At 37.8% G+C, this 18,077-nt stretch overlaps 2 protein-coding genes across 4 annotated transcripts in view; one reads left to right on the top strand and one right to left on the bottom strand.

Moving 5' to 3' along the window:
* On the bottom strand, positions 1 to 12,088 carry LOC110054265 (large ribosomal subunit protein P2-like). The gene is made up of 3 exons (XM_020760633.2): positions 11,948 to 12,088; positions 5,676 to 5,834; positions 1 to 230 (listed from the first exon to the last, which is right to left on the bottom strand). The coding sequence occupies exons 2-3, from the start codon at positions 5,832 to 5,834 to the stop codon at positions 42 to 44; spliced, it is 348 nt and encodes a 115-aa protein (XP_020616292.1). The 5' UTR covers positions 11,948 to 12,088; the 3' UTR covers positions 1 to 41.
* Positions 12,066 to 18,077, top strand: part of LOC110054264 (mediator of RNA polymerase II transcription subunit 21-like) — a 9,075-nt gene continuing 3,063 nt past the window's right edge. The window contains exons 1-5 of one of the 3 annotated variants that reach the window (XM_020760632.2): positions 12,066 to 12,175; positions 12,285 to 12,366; positions 16,382 to 16,405; positions 16,933 to 17,033; positions 18,002 to 18,077. In XM_020760632.2, coding sequence (XP_020616291.1) covers positions 12,134 to 12,175; positions 12,285 to 12,366; positions 16,382 to 16,405; positions 16,933 to 17,033; positions 18,002 to 18,077 — 325 coding nt within the window. In that variant the 5' untranslated portion in view covers positions 12,066 to 12,133. Of the gene's footprint in view, positions 12,176 to 12,284; positions 12,367 to 13,147; positions 13,311 to 16,381; positions 16,406 to 16,932; positions 17,034 to 17,557 lie in introns of those variants that run through there. The other 2 variants (XM_089280568.1, XM_089280567.1) reach the window with 2 other exon arrangements.

Raw genomic sequence — 18,077 nt, forward strand, 5'->3', positions numbered from 1 at the left:
TGGAGATGACACAAAAGTTTTATTTTTGGCTTTACAGTTTTTCAGTCAAACAAGCCAAATCCCATATCATCATCAGATTCCTCTTCTTCCTCTTCTTTCTTTTCTTCTTTCTTTTCCTCCTCTGCCTCTCCTCCCGCAGCTGCTGCTGGAGCACTGGCTCCTGCACCCCCTGCCATCACAGCACCACCTGTGGGAACAGATGCCAACTTGGACTTTCCTGCAGCAATCACCTAGAAAAAAAGTTCATAAAGTTTTATGATCTGCAAGGCTGCTGCCTAACGGGCACCTGGTCGCCTGAGGCGCCTAAGTTACGAGTGCGGGCGACTAAAGTTTTGTTCAAGGAGCCCGAGTGGGCACCTAAACATGGAGTTTTCATCCCATCTAATCTGTCCGATGAAATCGGCCAAAATCATTCACATAATAAATTAAACGGAAAACAACAGCTACTCTGGTCCTGTTTTGCTTTTAACACGAGAAATATGGGCCAAAACACGTCAACAAAGTCTCTCTCCGCTCACAAAACAACTGAAAACAGTGATAATATTATTTGAAAATCGCCCTACAATGCATTGCAAGCTCAGTATTGAATACATGCACGTCATGTATGCCAATGGATTGTCTCTGTTGATGCCCTACTGATTCCAGTTGCAAAATAACACGGGCAGAGGGAGTGGGGGTACCGCCATATATGGGCTATATAGGTATGTGCCGCTGTGAAGGGTATGGTTTTCAAGCAGTTTACTCTAGCATAGGGTATATAAATCAGAGCGTTTGGGTCTAAAATAGGGTATCATTTTTCACAAAACTGACCAGTTGGTTGAAGATTTTATCTAAACTAACGAAACCAGGAATTGTCAATTAAAAATATAAAAAAATGAAATCAGCAAGTTTAAATTTTTGTAACTCAGCCTCAACATCGTCGATAGATGACTACCATAAAACACTACTGGATATCATTAACTGTCAAAAATCGGGATTCAGACGAAAATCGGTGGTTTTAATACTGGTTACTCTAGTATAGGGTAGCAAACTTCAGCTGAACTAGCTCTAGTATAGGCTAAGGGTTCCAGGGTCCCAGTGGCACATGCCTACCGAGAAATTCTTAAAGTACCCCCCCCCCCCCCCGAGTAAAATAATTACTCTGATAACAAATATTTTTGAGTTATTTTTTTGTAAAAAAAAATACCTCTTAGACGGTGCGTCGGGTATGTTATGGACGGGTCAATGGGTGAGTGAGTGAGAGATGTATGTATTTCACACCAATCAAATTTCCTGTTGTAAAGGTAAATGGTATGTGAGAAGATTTGATCCCGATAGAGTTCAGAATGGCCATATTTATTCTTCTATAAAAGAGGAGGAACTATTCATATATTGGGTTTACTTCGACATTTTCTGTGGGTTAGGCTGAGGATTTTAGTTAAATGAACGAGATGAGCCTTGAGGTTTGAAACAGTTCGTGAGTAAGTAGTATGCAAATGCAACGAGATATTTTTATTTTTAGTTACAAAGGTAACTCGATACTTTTGTTTTTCACAAGGAGTAAATTCAATTAGAGGTCACGAATCGTCGCGTCTAGTTCTTAGGACAAGTTTTAGAGGGGACGAGACTTTAGATTTGTAACAGTTCTAACGTTTACAATAGTAAGTGCGGGTAACGATTGTTTTGTTCTTGTTGCATGCAAATATAATGAGATATTTTTGTTTTTTAGTTACAAAGTGTAATTTGACACTCTTGTTTTTCACAAGGGAGTAAATTCAATTAGAGCGGACGAATTGTCACCACTCTTTCCCACGAGATGTTTGCTATCTTTAGTAACAAATGGTAACTTAACACTTTTGTTTTTTATATGGGAGTAAATTCAATTACAGCTAACAAGTTGTCAGCTATTGTTTCCAGGATATTAAACAAAAAAAGCTTTTGTTTCTGGACGGTTTTTATGTCTCTGCAGTAGCAGTTTAATAGTTTTATTTGATAACATTCATTTCAGTCCAATATTTTTAAAGGTAGAAAGTATGAAAACTGTTCAAATGTTCTTTGAAGACTGCACGGCACCAAGTTAAAGTGCAATTTAATTAAATCAGACTTTCAACGTGTCAGAGGTTTTTTTCCTCTTTCTTTCTATTTTCGGTGAAGTTGTGTTGTGTTGTGCTGTGTTGTGTTGTGATGTGTAAAAAGGTAAACTTACGATTCGTATATAATGCGAAAAAGTCTCTAAATTAACTTGAGTATTTTTGAGCAAAAATTCCTCTTGGGGGTTGGAAGGGTTATGTGATCAGTGAGTGAGGGAGTTATGCATGTGCGCGTGTCACACCAATCACAGTGCAGGTTGTATCAAAGAAAGAATCAAATTGCCTGTAAGAAAATAAGATGGTATTTCCATTAATCTGGAGACATGTCAGATAACTGTAGTTTGTTCAGTCAAACATTTTATGGCTTACTATTTAGCTATCTTACCATGACCGATGTAACATCACAACCAAAACAACTTGTCAAATTAACCAAATCATTACTGTACCATGAATGCTTCTATCTCCAACACTTCACACAAAAAAATAACTCTTGCACGCCTTGCGTGCCTATGTTTGGAATTGGAGTGATGCTGCTGCTGACATTATATTTACAATTGAATAAGGATAAATTCTTGGGCTTTTTTTTTGTCCGATACTTTGGAAAACTCCACTTAGCTGTACTGAATGAATTTCTGTAGTTTCTGAAAGGATATTTATGACTTAAAAGTTGAAATATTCAAGTAGCTACAAGCCAGCAAAAAGAAAACATCTTTGCAATTCTTTTTGCATACCAGGGTTTCAAATTATCAAACGAATTGTCGTAGCTCGGCCAATATACAGGAATATATTTTCTCCAAAGAAGCAGCCAATATAATGCGGTAATGCTGCCTAAAGAAAGCACCTTTTGCTTATACTTATGTCCCTGAAGCTTGGGGAAGGAAAGAAGCACATTTCAGTGAGGCCAAATTCAAACACCCCAAATGCCTATTTCATTTATAATTGTTTTCATTTGCAGCTTGCATTTCATATTTTGTTTAGAATAGCTTAACTCAAAAACGAAAGAGGCAATATAAATTTTTGTAAAAAAAACTGCAGCACTTGCAAGGATACACAAATTATTGAATCTATTTGACCACAAATAGTATTCTTTCTCAGTCATAGCCTGATCACTTTGCTGAACTCTTTATTTCAGAAATTTGATTGATAAAATAGACCATATTAGCGTCTCATGGAAAATCTCTGCCTCCGGACCCCTCCCCTAAATTTCCAAATTCACTCCACAACCCCCCTGTCTTCCCCAGTCTCGCCAACCCCCCCCCCCCCACCCTGGATTGACCACGGCAAATTTATTCTGGGCTCCTAAAAAAGTGGCTTGGGCTCCTTAAAAATTTCCTTAGACAACAGCCTTGATCTGTTAAATAATGCTTTGACTATTAAACATGTTTAAGGTGAATAAAAACCCTTGATAAATTCATTAGCAAAACGAGATGTGAAAAACAAATACCAGTAATAATAAGGAATTGATCACCATTTCAATGAAAACTTAGGGACAGTTCATTATTTATGGCAGGTTCCTACTCTTTTAAGCTTTCAAAATTCCGTGACCTTCCACAACCTTTTCCATAACCTTTCCGAGTTTTCCACGACCAAAAGTAACTTTTTTCTTTTCTCCTAATGCCTGTCGTAGTATCATATCAACATTTCAAAGCCCGTCTTGATTTGTTCTAAAACTTTTCAAAGCTAATGGAAGTACCATTTTTTACAACAACTGCTGCTAATCTCGCAATCTGATTGGCTAATTTGCCATTGTTGATAAGAGTCCATACCATACTGCTCACGTCAATCTGTCGCGCAATGCCTCTTTCAGCTCGCACTATCAAAAAAAAAACCATTCTCTTTAACGTTAATATTGTGGTAAAAAACAATTGGAAATGTGGTTTAGCGTGGTCTGTACTGTTATCGAGAACGAGTACGTGTCATTACTCTTTTCCCAAACATTTTTCTTATTGTTTCTGCATGTTGAGCGAGTTTGCAAAAGTTTTTGAAAGGAAAGTCTGATGCGTACAAGTAGCTCATTTGCATAGTGCAGCGAGTGCACTTTCAAGTCTGAGTTGGTGTTTTCAATTGTCAACAAATCTTGACAAAGATTTCTTTTGATATCTTTGATATTGTGGTAAAAAACAAATCAAATGTGGTTTAGCGTAGTCTGTACTCTTATTGACAATGAGTAGGCATTATCACAGTGGTCAAAATTTGTTGCGGACTCACTCAGCTGCACCTCGTGAGTCCACAACATTTTGACCACCGTGATGACGCATACTCGTTGTTGATAAGAGTACAGACCATGCTAAATCACATTCAATTTGTTAAATAGAAGCTGATATAAAATTGACACAGTAACAGTGTGAAGTCATTTCATGTATTTCAGCTTGACTGTGTAAATCAACATTTTCCATTAAAAAAAAGGCTATAAGCAATCTTACATGGCAACAGTAAATCATCTTCAGAAAACTTATATTTTGGTCGGACATGGCTTTCACAAAGCACGGCAAAATGTCATGATGGAGATTCCTTCTATATAATACTGTTGATCACAATAATGATATAATCCATGAACCAATAGAAGGCAATTGATCTTTAAATTAAAATTAAATGGAGACAATAGTTACCGGGTAATTCATGGTTCGAGGCAAAAACTCAACAAAGGTAAATCGTTTATGACAACCCCTCTATTTCAGTGTTTCGGCCAGAGCGTGCCATTGCGGGAATCCCGGGTTGCAATCAGATATGGCCCCCAGAAAAACGAAGAAAGGGCCAATTTCCTTTTACAAGACTACAGGCTTAACCAGGCGTAGTATTTCAAAAGCCATCCCAGTGCTTGAAATTGCGACCGATACAGTCACCAATATAACTAACATTTCATCCTTGGCGACCAAAATTCGGCAAAAATTCTGGTTTAGTCACCATAATGGCGACTACATTTCTCTGTGTTCATGATCAATCCGGTTATTTTGTCACACATTATGTCCTTCTAGACAATCATATTGAAAGATCTTTGCTTCTAAAACATTCAATATAAGAAAAGAAGTCAATCCATCCTTTTGCTCTGTTGTATTGATTATCTCACATCGGAAAACTTCCAAGTTTGAAATCGCCCTATAATGCATTGCAAACCCTTGATCATTGACTATGTCATGTGTGCCTAAGAACTGTTCTCTTGTAATGCACGGATCATACTAGTATCTGATTCAAAAGAAATTTATTGAGTAGAAACACTTCAAAAAGCACTCACTATTAAATTTTATCCTAGATCCTGATAAACTGCTTTATTTTCCTTGGTACCCTGACACATTTTTCCTTTTGTAGCTTCCAATTTATTGGCCCCTTTCCTAAAAAAAAGGCCCCTAAAAAAGGTCTTCAGGGGCCACTTTGGCCCTCAAGAAAAATTTTCTGGCTGAAACACTATTTTCTCTGTCCCCACCCCCTAACCTGTCAAGTCTCCTGTGTTGCACTGGCAACCAGTTCTCTCATGATTTTTACTCCACGCATTCAACAATTGAATGAAAGTATGAGAAAATAGAGGGCTGTGAACAGTCTAAAGAAATAATTGAAACCTACATCAAGTAGCTGCAACTTACATTTACAAGACCTTAACCATAGACCCACCTCATCAATATCTTTCCCGCTCAGCTCGTTAATAACAACATCAAGGCGTTCCGGGTCCACATCAATACCAACACTTGAGAGAATATCCGTGATGTCTGATGCACTTGGGCTTTTGTTCCCTCCCAGGGTGGCAAGTAGGTAAGCGGCCACGTAACGCATCTGAAAATAGTGCTTTATTAGTAACTTAACCCTAATTCAGCGTTGTGTGGGTGCTGTGGTCTGGGAGGAAATGACTTAGAAATGTTCAGTTTAACAAATTGACGTCAGTTTTTCACGCGTCTGTCCAAGTGGATCCGCAGACTACTTTCTCAATGTTATGATGAAATTCGTTGTCAATAACAGGACAGACACATTAAAAACGGACATCACTTTGTTTTTTATGATAACAAATTGTCAAATTGTCCGCTCTTGCTCATTAACGTATCACATAAATTATAAATTCATGTGTCTGTCCGCTTATTGACAATAAAAATTAACCAATGAGCACACAAGTGACTGAAACGTCCTCCTCTTGAGTCGCAATTTTGAAACGAGTTTTTGATTAAACTAGTGAGGGAATAAAAATTTCAGTTGTTTTATGTGTAAATTACTATGGAAAATAGAATGTTAGGCACACCTTCCCTAATTTACCTTTGCAGTTACGAGCAATATTCACTTCTTCAGATACCTTTTAAGTGGTTTCTTTATGAATATGTATCACTGGTGCATTGTAAACAAATGTAGCAGGTTAGCCAGCAGGCCAGCATTCATTGCAAACGACTTTCTGACAAGAAATTCAGTAACTTTAAGGCCTCTGGAGCCCAAAGTACAACCCAGATTTTATCACTTTTCTTCTGTAAATGAGCATGAACACATGGGTGATTGATCAATGCTTGTCTTTTATCTTGTTTTCCACAGTAGTCAGCAGTGTCGTCAGTTTGTTTGTGCTATCCAACTCTTGCCTGTCCCCTCTAGAAAACCCCCCATGCCCTCAGAATTCCAATCATAATTACCCCATGCCTTTGGATTTCCAGATCAAAGGACCCCCCCTCCTGCCTTCGGAATTCCAAAAAGCTGCCCATGGTATAGGTATGGATATTTTCTGGAATCACCCATTAAGTCATAATTTGTAAATTAATGGATCATGCTTTTGTAAATACCGCTGCATGCAAGCCACTTATTGCTCTATAAATTTGTCATTATCACCATTGAATATTATGTTAAAGTTGGCTGGTTTATCACGACCTAACAAGTCCTGATTAAGATTAGATTAGATAAGATTAAAGTGACACTACCCTCCCAATTTTTTCGTTTAAAAATCCACAAATACATAGCTAGTTCACCAGTTCACCAGTTCAAAGCCTCAACAATCTTAATCGCCTCGTTCTAGGATGTAGCTTTTGTTTACTATTTGTTTCTCTATTTCGACTACAAAAAAACACGATCCATTTAATTTCCTGTACAATTTTCTCACCTAGAGTCTCCATTACTTTGGTCTGGGACTCGGGGGCAGGGCTTGAAATATGGCTGGTCAATGAACAATGTCCAGTCTAAAATTGGTTTTGTCCAGTCAAATTGTTGGATGACCAGGCATTTTGTCCGATTGATTACACTTCAAAGGAAACTTTGACTCAGAGCTAGTTCTAAATTAACCAGGTGATCTGACCGTCATCTTCAAGGAGAAATTATTTTTAAAGCTGCACAGAATTCTTTGCTCGCCTAGTAGAGCTTGTCCTGACCTTCGGCATGTAGTCCATCGACACATCGATAGCGCTCTGAGGATAAACATGGCAGTTTTCAGTCGGAAGGCTTTTTTTCTCATCATGCTTTGGTTGTGAGTGGAGTTATAACTTTACTACCAAGTATTCTTAAAGATTTTTAAACTAAGAAAAGTTCAGTACACGATTATCTAGACCAACAAAGTCAGTGAGTTGGCTTGTGGGACTTCTGCATGGGCACATGACATGTTCTCTCCCACATAAGGTGGTTGAACCTTCTTTCCATTGATCCATACATTTTGATGGCATATTCATATTCATATTCCACCTGTCAAATCATTTCCGAATCAAAACAACCTCGCTTTTGTTTTCCAAGATTTGTCTCAATTTGGCCTGCCCCAGAGGTAGTCGACGGCATCTTTGAAGTTTGTCCGTCCGCGACCAAATTTTGTCCTTTGGGGAACAAACTGGTCGCACTTGGTTTTTCATTGTGATGACAGATTTTTCACATAAGAAAACAGTTTTGTCCTCTAGTGCGACTTGGCCATTTTTGATTTACGACTTTCATCTTTCTTTTGCAGCGCCGTCATATTTCGACGCGTGGGGAATAAATTTCTCGACTTCTTGTTTTCAGATTGATTTTACAAGAGTTCTTCGCTTTTATTTTTCGTTGTTTTCTCAAATGTTGGCCGTTACAAGAATGAAATTCAGTTGTATTTGGTTTCATTTTTTGTCCTCCAAAGTCAATAATTAACTCATTTTCGCAAAGGTAATTTTCTCTGCCTCTGTGGGACATTTTGTCGTGCTGTAAAGAAATTATATAATTTCTTGTTTTCTCACCAGTTGTAGATGAGGTTGAGTTCTTTTTGTTAACATTTCTTAATTTCAACCCTTCATTTATTGAACTTTAAATAAACGATGTCTTGAAACCTGATCTTGTGTCTATGGTTACTGCGCATATGGTTTATTTTTGTGCTTTCGCTCGCGAAATACTTGCAAAAAATGCCAGGGAATCAGGGGTGGGTCGCGGGCAATTTTATTCAGTCGTCAATGGGTTAGTGCATGTTTGATCGTTTGAAGTTGTGTAAGCTGTTCATAAACTGCCCCTGCGCATTTTTGGACAGTGTCATAGTCATCATTTCCCAACCAAAGGGCAACTGTTACACTGTGCTCAGTAAATTATAAGGCTCAATGATTTTCACTCTGACACTTTTCTCCCCTGTGAAATGGCGTGACCATTTCAGCCATGCGAAACCATCATGATGCTGTTGTTTGGTGTTGTAACTGCACTCTGTACACCTGACTGACTTAGAAATAGTGTAATGTAATTCTCAATGTCAACATAGCTCACAACTACCTTTCCAAATTCATTAAAGGTCAGGCCAATCTTTTCTAGCAATTCTTGGCATGTGCCATTCAGATTATTAAATTTTTTTCTTTACTGAGTTGGAGAGCGTTTGATCGAATGGTCGACCGAACTAGTGCTGTGGCCGACATACAATAATAATAAAATGAATGATGAAATACAAGCAAACTAGAGGTCGATGGAATACAGTACCTTTAATACTATATAGAAAGTACACTATTTAAAGCAAATTGAAGTAAGACACCAAGTGATTTTCAAGCTTACAATGCGATGCGGCCAGCGCTGCATGTTGTGTGATTAAAGTACTCAAATCGCTTCCATCCAAGTGTAGAAAAGATTCACTGTTGAAAGAGACTTCCCAACTGTCCAAATCAACACTTCTCATATTTACAGCACAATTCTGAGTTCGAAGCGCGGTATAAGACAAGACAAAATAATTCTGAAAAGCATCAACACACTGGCAGTGACCGCCATCATTCAAATCCAAACTCACGACTACGCGCAGGCTGCCTTATGGGATACGGCAATAAAATTTTCTCTCCGGTCTCATGCAATGACGTCACCAGATCACCTGGAAGCTGTACATTATTCGTGTTTGCGAAAAAAAAAAGGAAAGCAAATGAAAGATGGGTCTTCCAGAGTAGCTTATCTACTGGCATGTGTATGCTAATACAGTTGAATTTTCTCCAATGAGCAACCTCTCTACAACAGCCACTGCAACTTTTTTATCCCAGCCGACAGTCCATACATTTTCTCTTATTTTACCCCCTCTATAACGACCACCTCTCCACCATGACAACAGCCTTTACATGTAAAGCACGTCCCAACTTCCAAAATAACAGCCATTACATGTAAAGCACGTCGCAACTTCAAAAAATAATTGAATAGTAGAAGCAACAGGAAGCAATAGTGTAATTATGTCAATTTTACTGAACATTGTGGTTGTGTTGTGTATTGCGTACTTTTTGCACTGAATATGAGCTGCTCCACAGCAAAAGCTCACTAAATGTACTTGCTTCATATTTAGACATTTGTCCAGATAAAATTTGTTTCTTGTCTGAGCACAAATAGATTTGACCAGAAAACTTGACTGGCACCAGCCAGAAAATTATTTCAAGCCCTGTGGGGAATTGTTTGCTGAGTTCACAATGGTCCAATCCCAAATTTGTGTCTTATGCAGTACCTTAACAATGTTGAGCTTTCCACTAGAAGTTAGAGAAGAAACTACAGGCCATGAAAATCTCTAGATTTTTACAGTAGGGTTTTTCTTGCCTCAGGTCCAGTGTCATCAAGATAGAGGAATACTCTATATCCTAAGCTTCCCGTATTGCTACAGCCTTCAACAACAAATCTTTCTTGCATTCTGCAACAATTTTGACTTGCACTATCGCATCTTTGCATAAGGTATTGGTACCTATGGTCGGACACTTTAGTTTCATCACATATTTCTACCGAATACAAAGCACTCTTATTTCACTTCTTCTTCCAGCTTAAGTTTAGGATATTGATAAGCTACTTTATGTAATTTAAGTTGGCTTAAAAGTCCAGTTGTTGGACATCAAATCAATTCTAAATGCCTAAACACTTGTCTAGCGAGTGGCCTATTTATGCTAAAAATAACAACAAAATGCTCAACAGCTCATCTGACGAAGTGGTAAGTGTTTGCTTGTTAGTTTACGGAAATGTTTTCACCGTAAGTGTTCCATTTCAAGGCTTAAAAGAAACGTGCGCCTGATCGTTAATTTGTCAGTCCAAACGGCCGTGTTTACTTGAGTTTGTATGGGATTTCGGTGGCTGTCGGACATCAGGTATTTGCAGCCCAGTTAACGCAGTTCGACTCGACAGCAGTTAACAGTCAAAACATAAGCTCAGAAGGCTTGTGAGATACAACATGGCGACTGATTTTCAGACCACTGAAGATCGAAGGTTTCACTCTCAAGTTTTGAGTCATTTTTTCTAGTTTTTTTTCCACGCAGAAAGAATTTTCAAGTGTAAACCAGACGCCATTTTCTTCGTAAAATGCGAATCATGAGTTTTTTCCTCAGGAAACCCTAAACGGATCTGGATAAAAATTGATCGCTAGACTCAAGACGAGAGCTGCTATCAAAGGAATAAGCTGGATTTGGCTTGACGAGGTTTTCTTCCAAACGTCAGGGTCTTTTCCTCAGCTGTCCGATAATAGGTATTGTCTGACAATACTAATGTATTCTTCTAAGGCCCAGTTCATACGTCGCATTTCTGCCGTGTCGAATTCAATTCAATTAAGTGCGGCAGAAATGCGACTGTGGATTCATACGTCGCACTTGTGTCGCACTTAATTCAGAATTTATACTGTCGGGTATGTCGGCCAGCGGAAAATGTTTTAAACGTAGAGTATTCAATATGGCGGACGAAACTATTGAGCAACGAAGGACTTTAATTTTTCTAAAAATTGTCCGCCAATGGAAGGAGAGGGGGAAGGCTGACAACGGAGCAGTATGTGTTGCAATATGTTCAGGTTGCATCGGGTCGAGAACGGCCAAGTTTCTTCTTTTTCTTTGGCGGGAAAACATTTACGCATGCTCAATACATTAACATAATGTATGCATTAGATTCGAGACGGCAGAAATTCGACGTCTGAATCGGTGTCGCATTTCTGTCGGATAATGCGACAAGACCAGTCGAACGTGCGGCAGAAATGCGGCAGCCGATTCAGACGTCGAATTTCTGTCGAATTTAATTCGTTGAATTGAATTCGACATGGCAGAAATGCGACTTATGAACCGGGCCTAAGAAGCAAAACACTGTTATTCCCGAAATGACATCAGAAGCCAATTCGTTCCATTCTCTGCTAGTCCTCGGTCGTGTACATGGGAAAGGCCAATTCTACGAACGTTGAAAATTCATAAGAAATTAACGAAAATAGCTACAACGAGAAGATTTTGGGGGTTAGTATTTCACCCTATACCATGTGACCACTCAATTCAGTCAATTGGTTGGCAAGATGCAGAGTCTCAGTCCACAACGAGGATTCATCCTGGCATTCTACTTAATGATAAATTGACAGAATTTATTGAGCCTGTAGTAATATGCGAAATACAACCACAGAGTGATAGTTAAGCTCGTAGTTCAAAATGGTCGATGGTTAAAACTGTTCGCGCTTGGTGGTGTTCTTCATAGATCTAGGTAGTTGACTTTATTAAGTACACATTAATTATTATTCTACTCACTTTTTAAGTCAGCTTAGACACGAAACGATGTGCACGCCCAAGAAATTCGTTTTCACCAAATCGGTTACCTTTGTCTTCTTCGGACAAACTAGCCAGAGAAAGAACACTGGCACGTGTTGTGATATATACCTAATTAGGGGTGGACCAACGGAACTGCAGGGCTTATTGCGTGGTCGCTGAGGAAATATGGCGGACAGGATCACACAGTTGCAAGACGCTTTAAATCAGGTTTGTATTTACATTTTTGTAAACTTTCGCTTGTAGCTATTGCAATATGGATGGGGTATTTATCATTTATTTGAAAGAAAATGGAATGTTGCTCACTGGTGTCTTGTAGCTTGCAGATCAGTTTTGTAACAGTGTTGGAATACTTCAGCAAACAGCTCCACCAGAAAAAATTTTCTCTGGCTTTGACAAAAGTAAGTCATATTACTAGAAACGAATTTTAAGTTTATGTTTATGAATTGTGATGGAGTGCATGTGAGATTTTGCTAAAAACAAAATTCACAATAATGGCTTAAAACCGTAGAGGAAATTATTCAAAAGAAACAGAGAAAAACCAGAAACAGGCAAGGATGGGCTAATCAGACTGCATTAAGGAGAACTTGAGAAATGTAGGCCCAACATTATTCAAGTTTACCTCAATTTTTATGGAAGTGCCATATAATTATGATGCTTGAAAATCATTCTTGTTTGTCATGGTTTGTTATGTGGCTGTGATTTTGCCAATGAAAGACCACCTACCGTAGTTTTTGTAGGCGCACTCGGCTATAAGACGCACCCCAAACTTGGCAACTTAATCATGCAAAGTTCCCAAACTGAAAATTATGTGAAAATACTTGGTTATAAGACGCACCAAGAAATGAAGAGTTCATAAAGATAAATTTTTATTCTCTTGGCACAATTAGCACGCAAACTCTCTGTAAACGTGAACAAAAGAGAAAAAGTCACACATTTAACGATATACACGAAAACAAAAGCTAAAAGTTCGCACCTCTAATGATAAACTTGAGTGTAAACAACAACGCATACACATTAATTTCAGCTTTCCTGCTCAGGAAACATATTTCGTTTTTTTATAAAGATTCTAATAAATATTCAACGATCCGAGTTTGTATTATAAAAACATCAACAAGCCGAACATAAACACAGTTGCAAAACTTACTGATACGTTCTCATTGTAAACAGTCAAATCTCAATCGTAAATATGCCAAGCTCTTGCCGTCATTCGTATGACCTCAACTTCAAGTTGAGGTTGAGCTGCAGATGACAGCAAAGTGTGCATCTATGGGACGCTTCCAACCGAAGTATGCTGAGATGGATCAGCAATTAGCCGACTGGTTCAGCGATCACCGAAGTCAAGGTAAGTATTGTTGAGTTTATTTTTCCATTTCCAATAATCTGGAGTAATGTGTTTGTCACTGATGATCCATAAATCTGTTTATGTTCATTGTATTTGATCAAGGAACTGACATTTTATTTTAATTGTTGTTGCAGGTCTGTCAATTTAAATTTCAGAGCTCATAATAACCAACTATAAACCAAATCATCTAAAATACCACGACCTAGCTCCTATGAAGCCTTGGTCAAATGGCGCATGATAGTCGATGATAGTTGATGACAGTCAGTGAAAGGTCGGGGAGAATCATGTAACTATCATCGACTATCATGCATTGTTTGGCCAGCAGTTTGATGCCAGATGATGCATGATAGTCGATGATAGTTAAACGATTCTCCCTGAATTTTCACTGACCATCATCAACTATCATCGACTATCATGCACTGTTTGACCAAGGCTTAAAAGCCTATTTGTCATGGCAAAAATGAGGCTCTGTTAATTAATTAATTAATTAATTAGCAGAGCCAATTAATTTAAGGGGTCCCCAGTGTTGCTTGTTACATTACCTTCAGCCTTTGGCCTTATTAATGATCATAATTCCTTCATCTCTTAAATTTCCCCTCATGTTTCTCTTAAACAATTAGATTATGAGCTTGAGATTTCTATCATGTGATAGTTGAGGAGGGCACAGCCTGAGTCAACTATGATCCATAGAAAGCGAGAGTGAATAATCTAATTGTTGTAGTATAAATCTATTAGTCGTTCAAAATTTTATTTAAATCCTCTTCACAGACACTTTGAAAGCACGAAGAAGTGGCTGTCAGTTCGTTAGCAAGTGCATAACACTAGGCTACTCACTCTCTATAACAGAATAGATAGTGAGTAGTGTGACCAATCAGCAAATGGCATTTGTGATAGAATACTAGTAGATTTATACTGAAACTCAATAGGAACACAGAAATGTTTTCTATTTCTTAAATATTGATGGTGATTGTACCGTAATAATAAGAAAAATAGTAGCAATAATAGGTAGGAAGGGTTAAGTCTGTGTTTGAGCTTAGTGGCTCATCAGGTTGGTGATTATCTCCAGTTTCCATCACATGAGGTTGAATTCACTAGGTGAATTCTTTTCCTCCCTGGCTGGGATGCTAGTGCATTGCAGGGTTATCCCAACTATTGACTTTGTTCTGCCCATTTGCCATACACCTGGTTGAGGGGGTCACTGTGAGAGTAAAGTTTCTTGCCCGAGAATACAAGTCATCAACCCCAGCCAGGTGTTGAACCTGGACCTCTCAACTGTGGTAGTCAGTGACCAGACTCACAAATGGATTATAGGGTGAAAAAATAATAGGCAAACAGAGCAAGCTAAGAGCAGTTTGGGGAGGAGAAAAAACCGTGCTTGGCTCGCTTTGCTCACCTGATTTTTTTTTGCCCTGGCTAGGAGTTTTCCTGTGAAAATAGCTGCTCCATCAGTTTAATTTGGCTACATTTAACTAGTTCCAGTGTAACAAATAATTCAGTCTGCATTCAGCCGAGGTTGAAATTCCTTGGAAGCCAAGATCTACTAGAGAAGGCCTGCACCTAGGGAAACCAATGCAAGTACTGTCTATAGATCGTTTTCACTGTCACGCAATAAAAAAATAAATCGAAAATCATTTAGTGGATAAAGTCAAATAGATAGCGAAAGACACTTCTCCAAGTTTTAGGTTTATGTGTTTTCCCAGACTGCAGATATTTGTCACAATGTTTCACAGAAATTTACAGAGCCCAGTATGGAAACGCCATGTTGGTGCACCTCTGTGGTGCACCAATATGGCAGCCAGAAAATAGTGTAAACATCTGGAACTTACTTTGGCTATCTAGGCGACTGATTATCTGTACTGCACAAACAAACATTTACATAAGCACTTTTCCTAATGATCTAACTTCTAAAAAAGCTAAAAATCATGAGACAGGTATATATTTTTCAACAAGTAAGATCGTAGCTTTGTGTCACGCACGGCTGTAACTCTGAAATTCAAAATACACTAGTTTTCAAACAAAGCACACTATTGAGCTGTAACATTGTAAACAGATATAAATTTACCCCTCCTTATGCCTGATGGGGATAAAAACTTTAATGACTCTTTAGTTTTCAATTTTAGAAAATGATGACGTCACCTGAAAATGATCTATATCTAGTTGCCAGCAAAAAATATCTTAGCTGAGCATCAGGGATTATAGCCAATTGGAATCAGTTGCAAGTACCATGGTGTTTCTTTATACAATAAATTACCACGCAATTAAAGATATTTGTACTTGCAGCTTCCTGATTAGAACACCTTATGCAAAAGTAGTTTTACGAATTATTTTTTTGCATAAATATTACCTGTAAAAGTTAAAATTACCATGAAGTTCGAAGGCAAATTTGAATACTTTTTTCTATCAAAACATTTATGAATGCATGGGAGTGGGCATGACATATCAACTGCACTGCAAAACAAATTGTAGTCTATAGAGGGGACCTAAGTCAAGCAAATCACATCTGGAAAATACCGAGCTTTATTATTATTATATAGAGGTTTGACTGGAAATGACTCTTGCTATTACGGACACTTTTGTGGTACCAAAATGGCAATTTCATTGTTTTCACTCTTGATAAAGTGGACACCAAGTACTTTGCACATGTTTATTTTCACATTGATTCTTTTTTTGTCTGCGCAATGGTCCTTGCTTCACAGACATTGTCTATTATGTTATTTATTGCGTGTTAAGGGCACTTTTTATCTCACACCCCACTATTATGGACTCTCGCTATTACGGGCATTACGCGACATCCCCAAGCACGTCCACTATAATGAGAGTTGAGTATATAGATTTAGCCAAGCCTTTATTATATTTATTATTATATCTGTGACTAATACAAGGGTTTAATTTCTGCAAACAAAATCAAAAGAAACAAAGTTAATTTTTGGCATTGAATGCATTTTAATTTACCCTTTATCTTCTAAGCTGGCACATGATACTTTACTTATTATTTTCTTTATCAAACGTTGTAACTTTAATTTAACTTGCCCACCTTTTTAATGTCATTTTTATTTGGACTACTTTTGCAGATGGTGGTGATGTTACCCAAGAAGGTTTGTTAATTACATGTATTTTAACTTAATGTTGTGTATAGATAAGAACAATTTACATAGGTAAATTAGAATATAAGAGTCTGGCATTCTGATTGGTTGAGGAACACAGATTATTGCTGGACATTATAATCACCTTACAAGATCAATGCTCAAGACATCCTTTCAAGTTCGGCACCTTCAAAGCATTGGGAATTTAGGAAGATAAACAGTTTCTTTTATCACAACCGATTTTTCTCTTTACACCAGAACTATGAATTAAAGACATAAAGGAGGTCAGCTAAGGCTGCTGATTATTGTGCTGTTTCATGTTTCCTTTATGTTGTCACAGCCTCAAATTGGTTTTATAAATTTGTTTGCAATTGTTATAGCTAAATACAGTACTGTAGATTCTTATATGTTCATGTATTGTACATTTGTAGCTCTTACTATATGTATGTGGTCCTTGTTGTACTGAAACATAGCCTGATAGAATATTCACTGGTAGGCACTGTAATCGTGAAAAGTGACAATTCAATTTCTTTTTTAAGGACATGCTGCTTTGTTTGCTACTCTCATCGCAAGAACTGCCAAGGATATTGATTTCCTAATCGAGTCACTTCCAAGTGAAGAATGCTCACCGGAGCTTCAAGTAAGATTTGTATATTGTAACCCCTTGCCCTCCTTTCATCTTAATCTTGACTCACCTTTTTAGATGTAACCTCCATTCATAACATTCAAGACAGCATGGTCATCATTTTTGTAACTCAGAAATGAACATTTTTAATTTAAGGAAGCAGACATGTGCCTAATTTAGTAAGCATTTCTATATCACCTACAGGGCTTTTACATTTTGTATATCTGTAATTGCATATGTATTAGTCCCCAGGACATCTTTACAATTCTGGGACCTTTTCCCCTTTTCCAAGCCAACTGAGTGCTTGGAAATCAATGTCTAATGACGTCACTTCAGGAAAAGCACATGAAGAATGCATTCACTTCCAAATAAAAATACAGAAATATTAGCCATTGTGGTCTAAAATTCTTCAGAATTATTGGTTATCTCACATTGTTTTCAGTTTGCTTTTTGACATTCTAGTTCCAATTCTTGTTGTGGTTTTCATAAGATCCCCAATTTTTCTTTTTTTTTTTAAGATCTCAAAATTATGTTTCCAGGGTACAACATTCCCACAAAGCTTCAGGAGAAAAATATTTTCAGCAAGATTTGTGGTTCCCAAAGTGATGTCACAATCATAGAGGAGCCTCAGTTAGCCTTATCTTGTTGACACTCAACCAACTTGGATGGGTGTGGCTCTACTCGGAACTTTAATATCTCGATTTCAGGGTAATAAAGCATTCGATTGAAAAATAACGTTTGGGACAAATAGTTATGCTTTAAAGAGATATCAAACCTGTAAAAACCCTTTAGTTGTCTTGACTTGTCATCTTGCAAACTTGTTTGTAAAATAAGCATGTCAGAAATATATTTCCTTTCACTTCTTCTGCTGTAGACATTGCTATGAAAATTCAACAGTCAGCTCTCATTTTAAAAGGATTTATCCTATTCAGGATTTATTTTCATTCTCTTTGACCTTTTTAATGAAATTATGGGCAACTCAGGCAGCAAGCTTACACAAGTTGGAAGCTGAGAGTAATGCAGCAGGCAGGAAACTAGAAGAAGCTGTAAAGAAGGGAG

This window comes from Orbicella faveolata, unplaced genomic scaffold, assembly GCF_042242905.1.
Source record: "Orbicella faveolata isolate gen_17 unplaced genomic scaffold, um_ofav_v1 contig_47, whole genome shotgun sequence".
Taxonomy (NCBI): Eukaryota; Metazoa; Cnidaria; class Anthozoa; order Scleractinia; family Merulinidae; genus Orbicella; species Orbicella faveolata.

What these genes read in the sequence shown, in the direction of transcription:
- LOC110054265 (XM_020760633.2), bottom strand. Translation starts at nt 5,834, where the DNA reads ATGCGTTACGTGGCCGCTTACCTACTTGCCACCCTGGGAGGGAACAAA. An exon ending in GCGGGAAAGATATTGATGAG is followed by an intron (nt 231 to 5,675) that starts GTGGGTCTATGG and finishes CTTTTTTTCTAG; the next exon opens with GTGATTGCTGCAGGAAAGTC.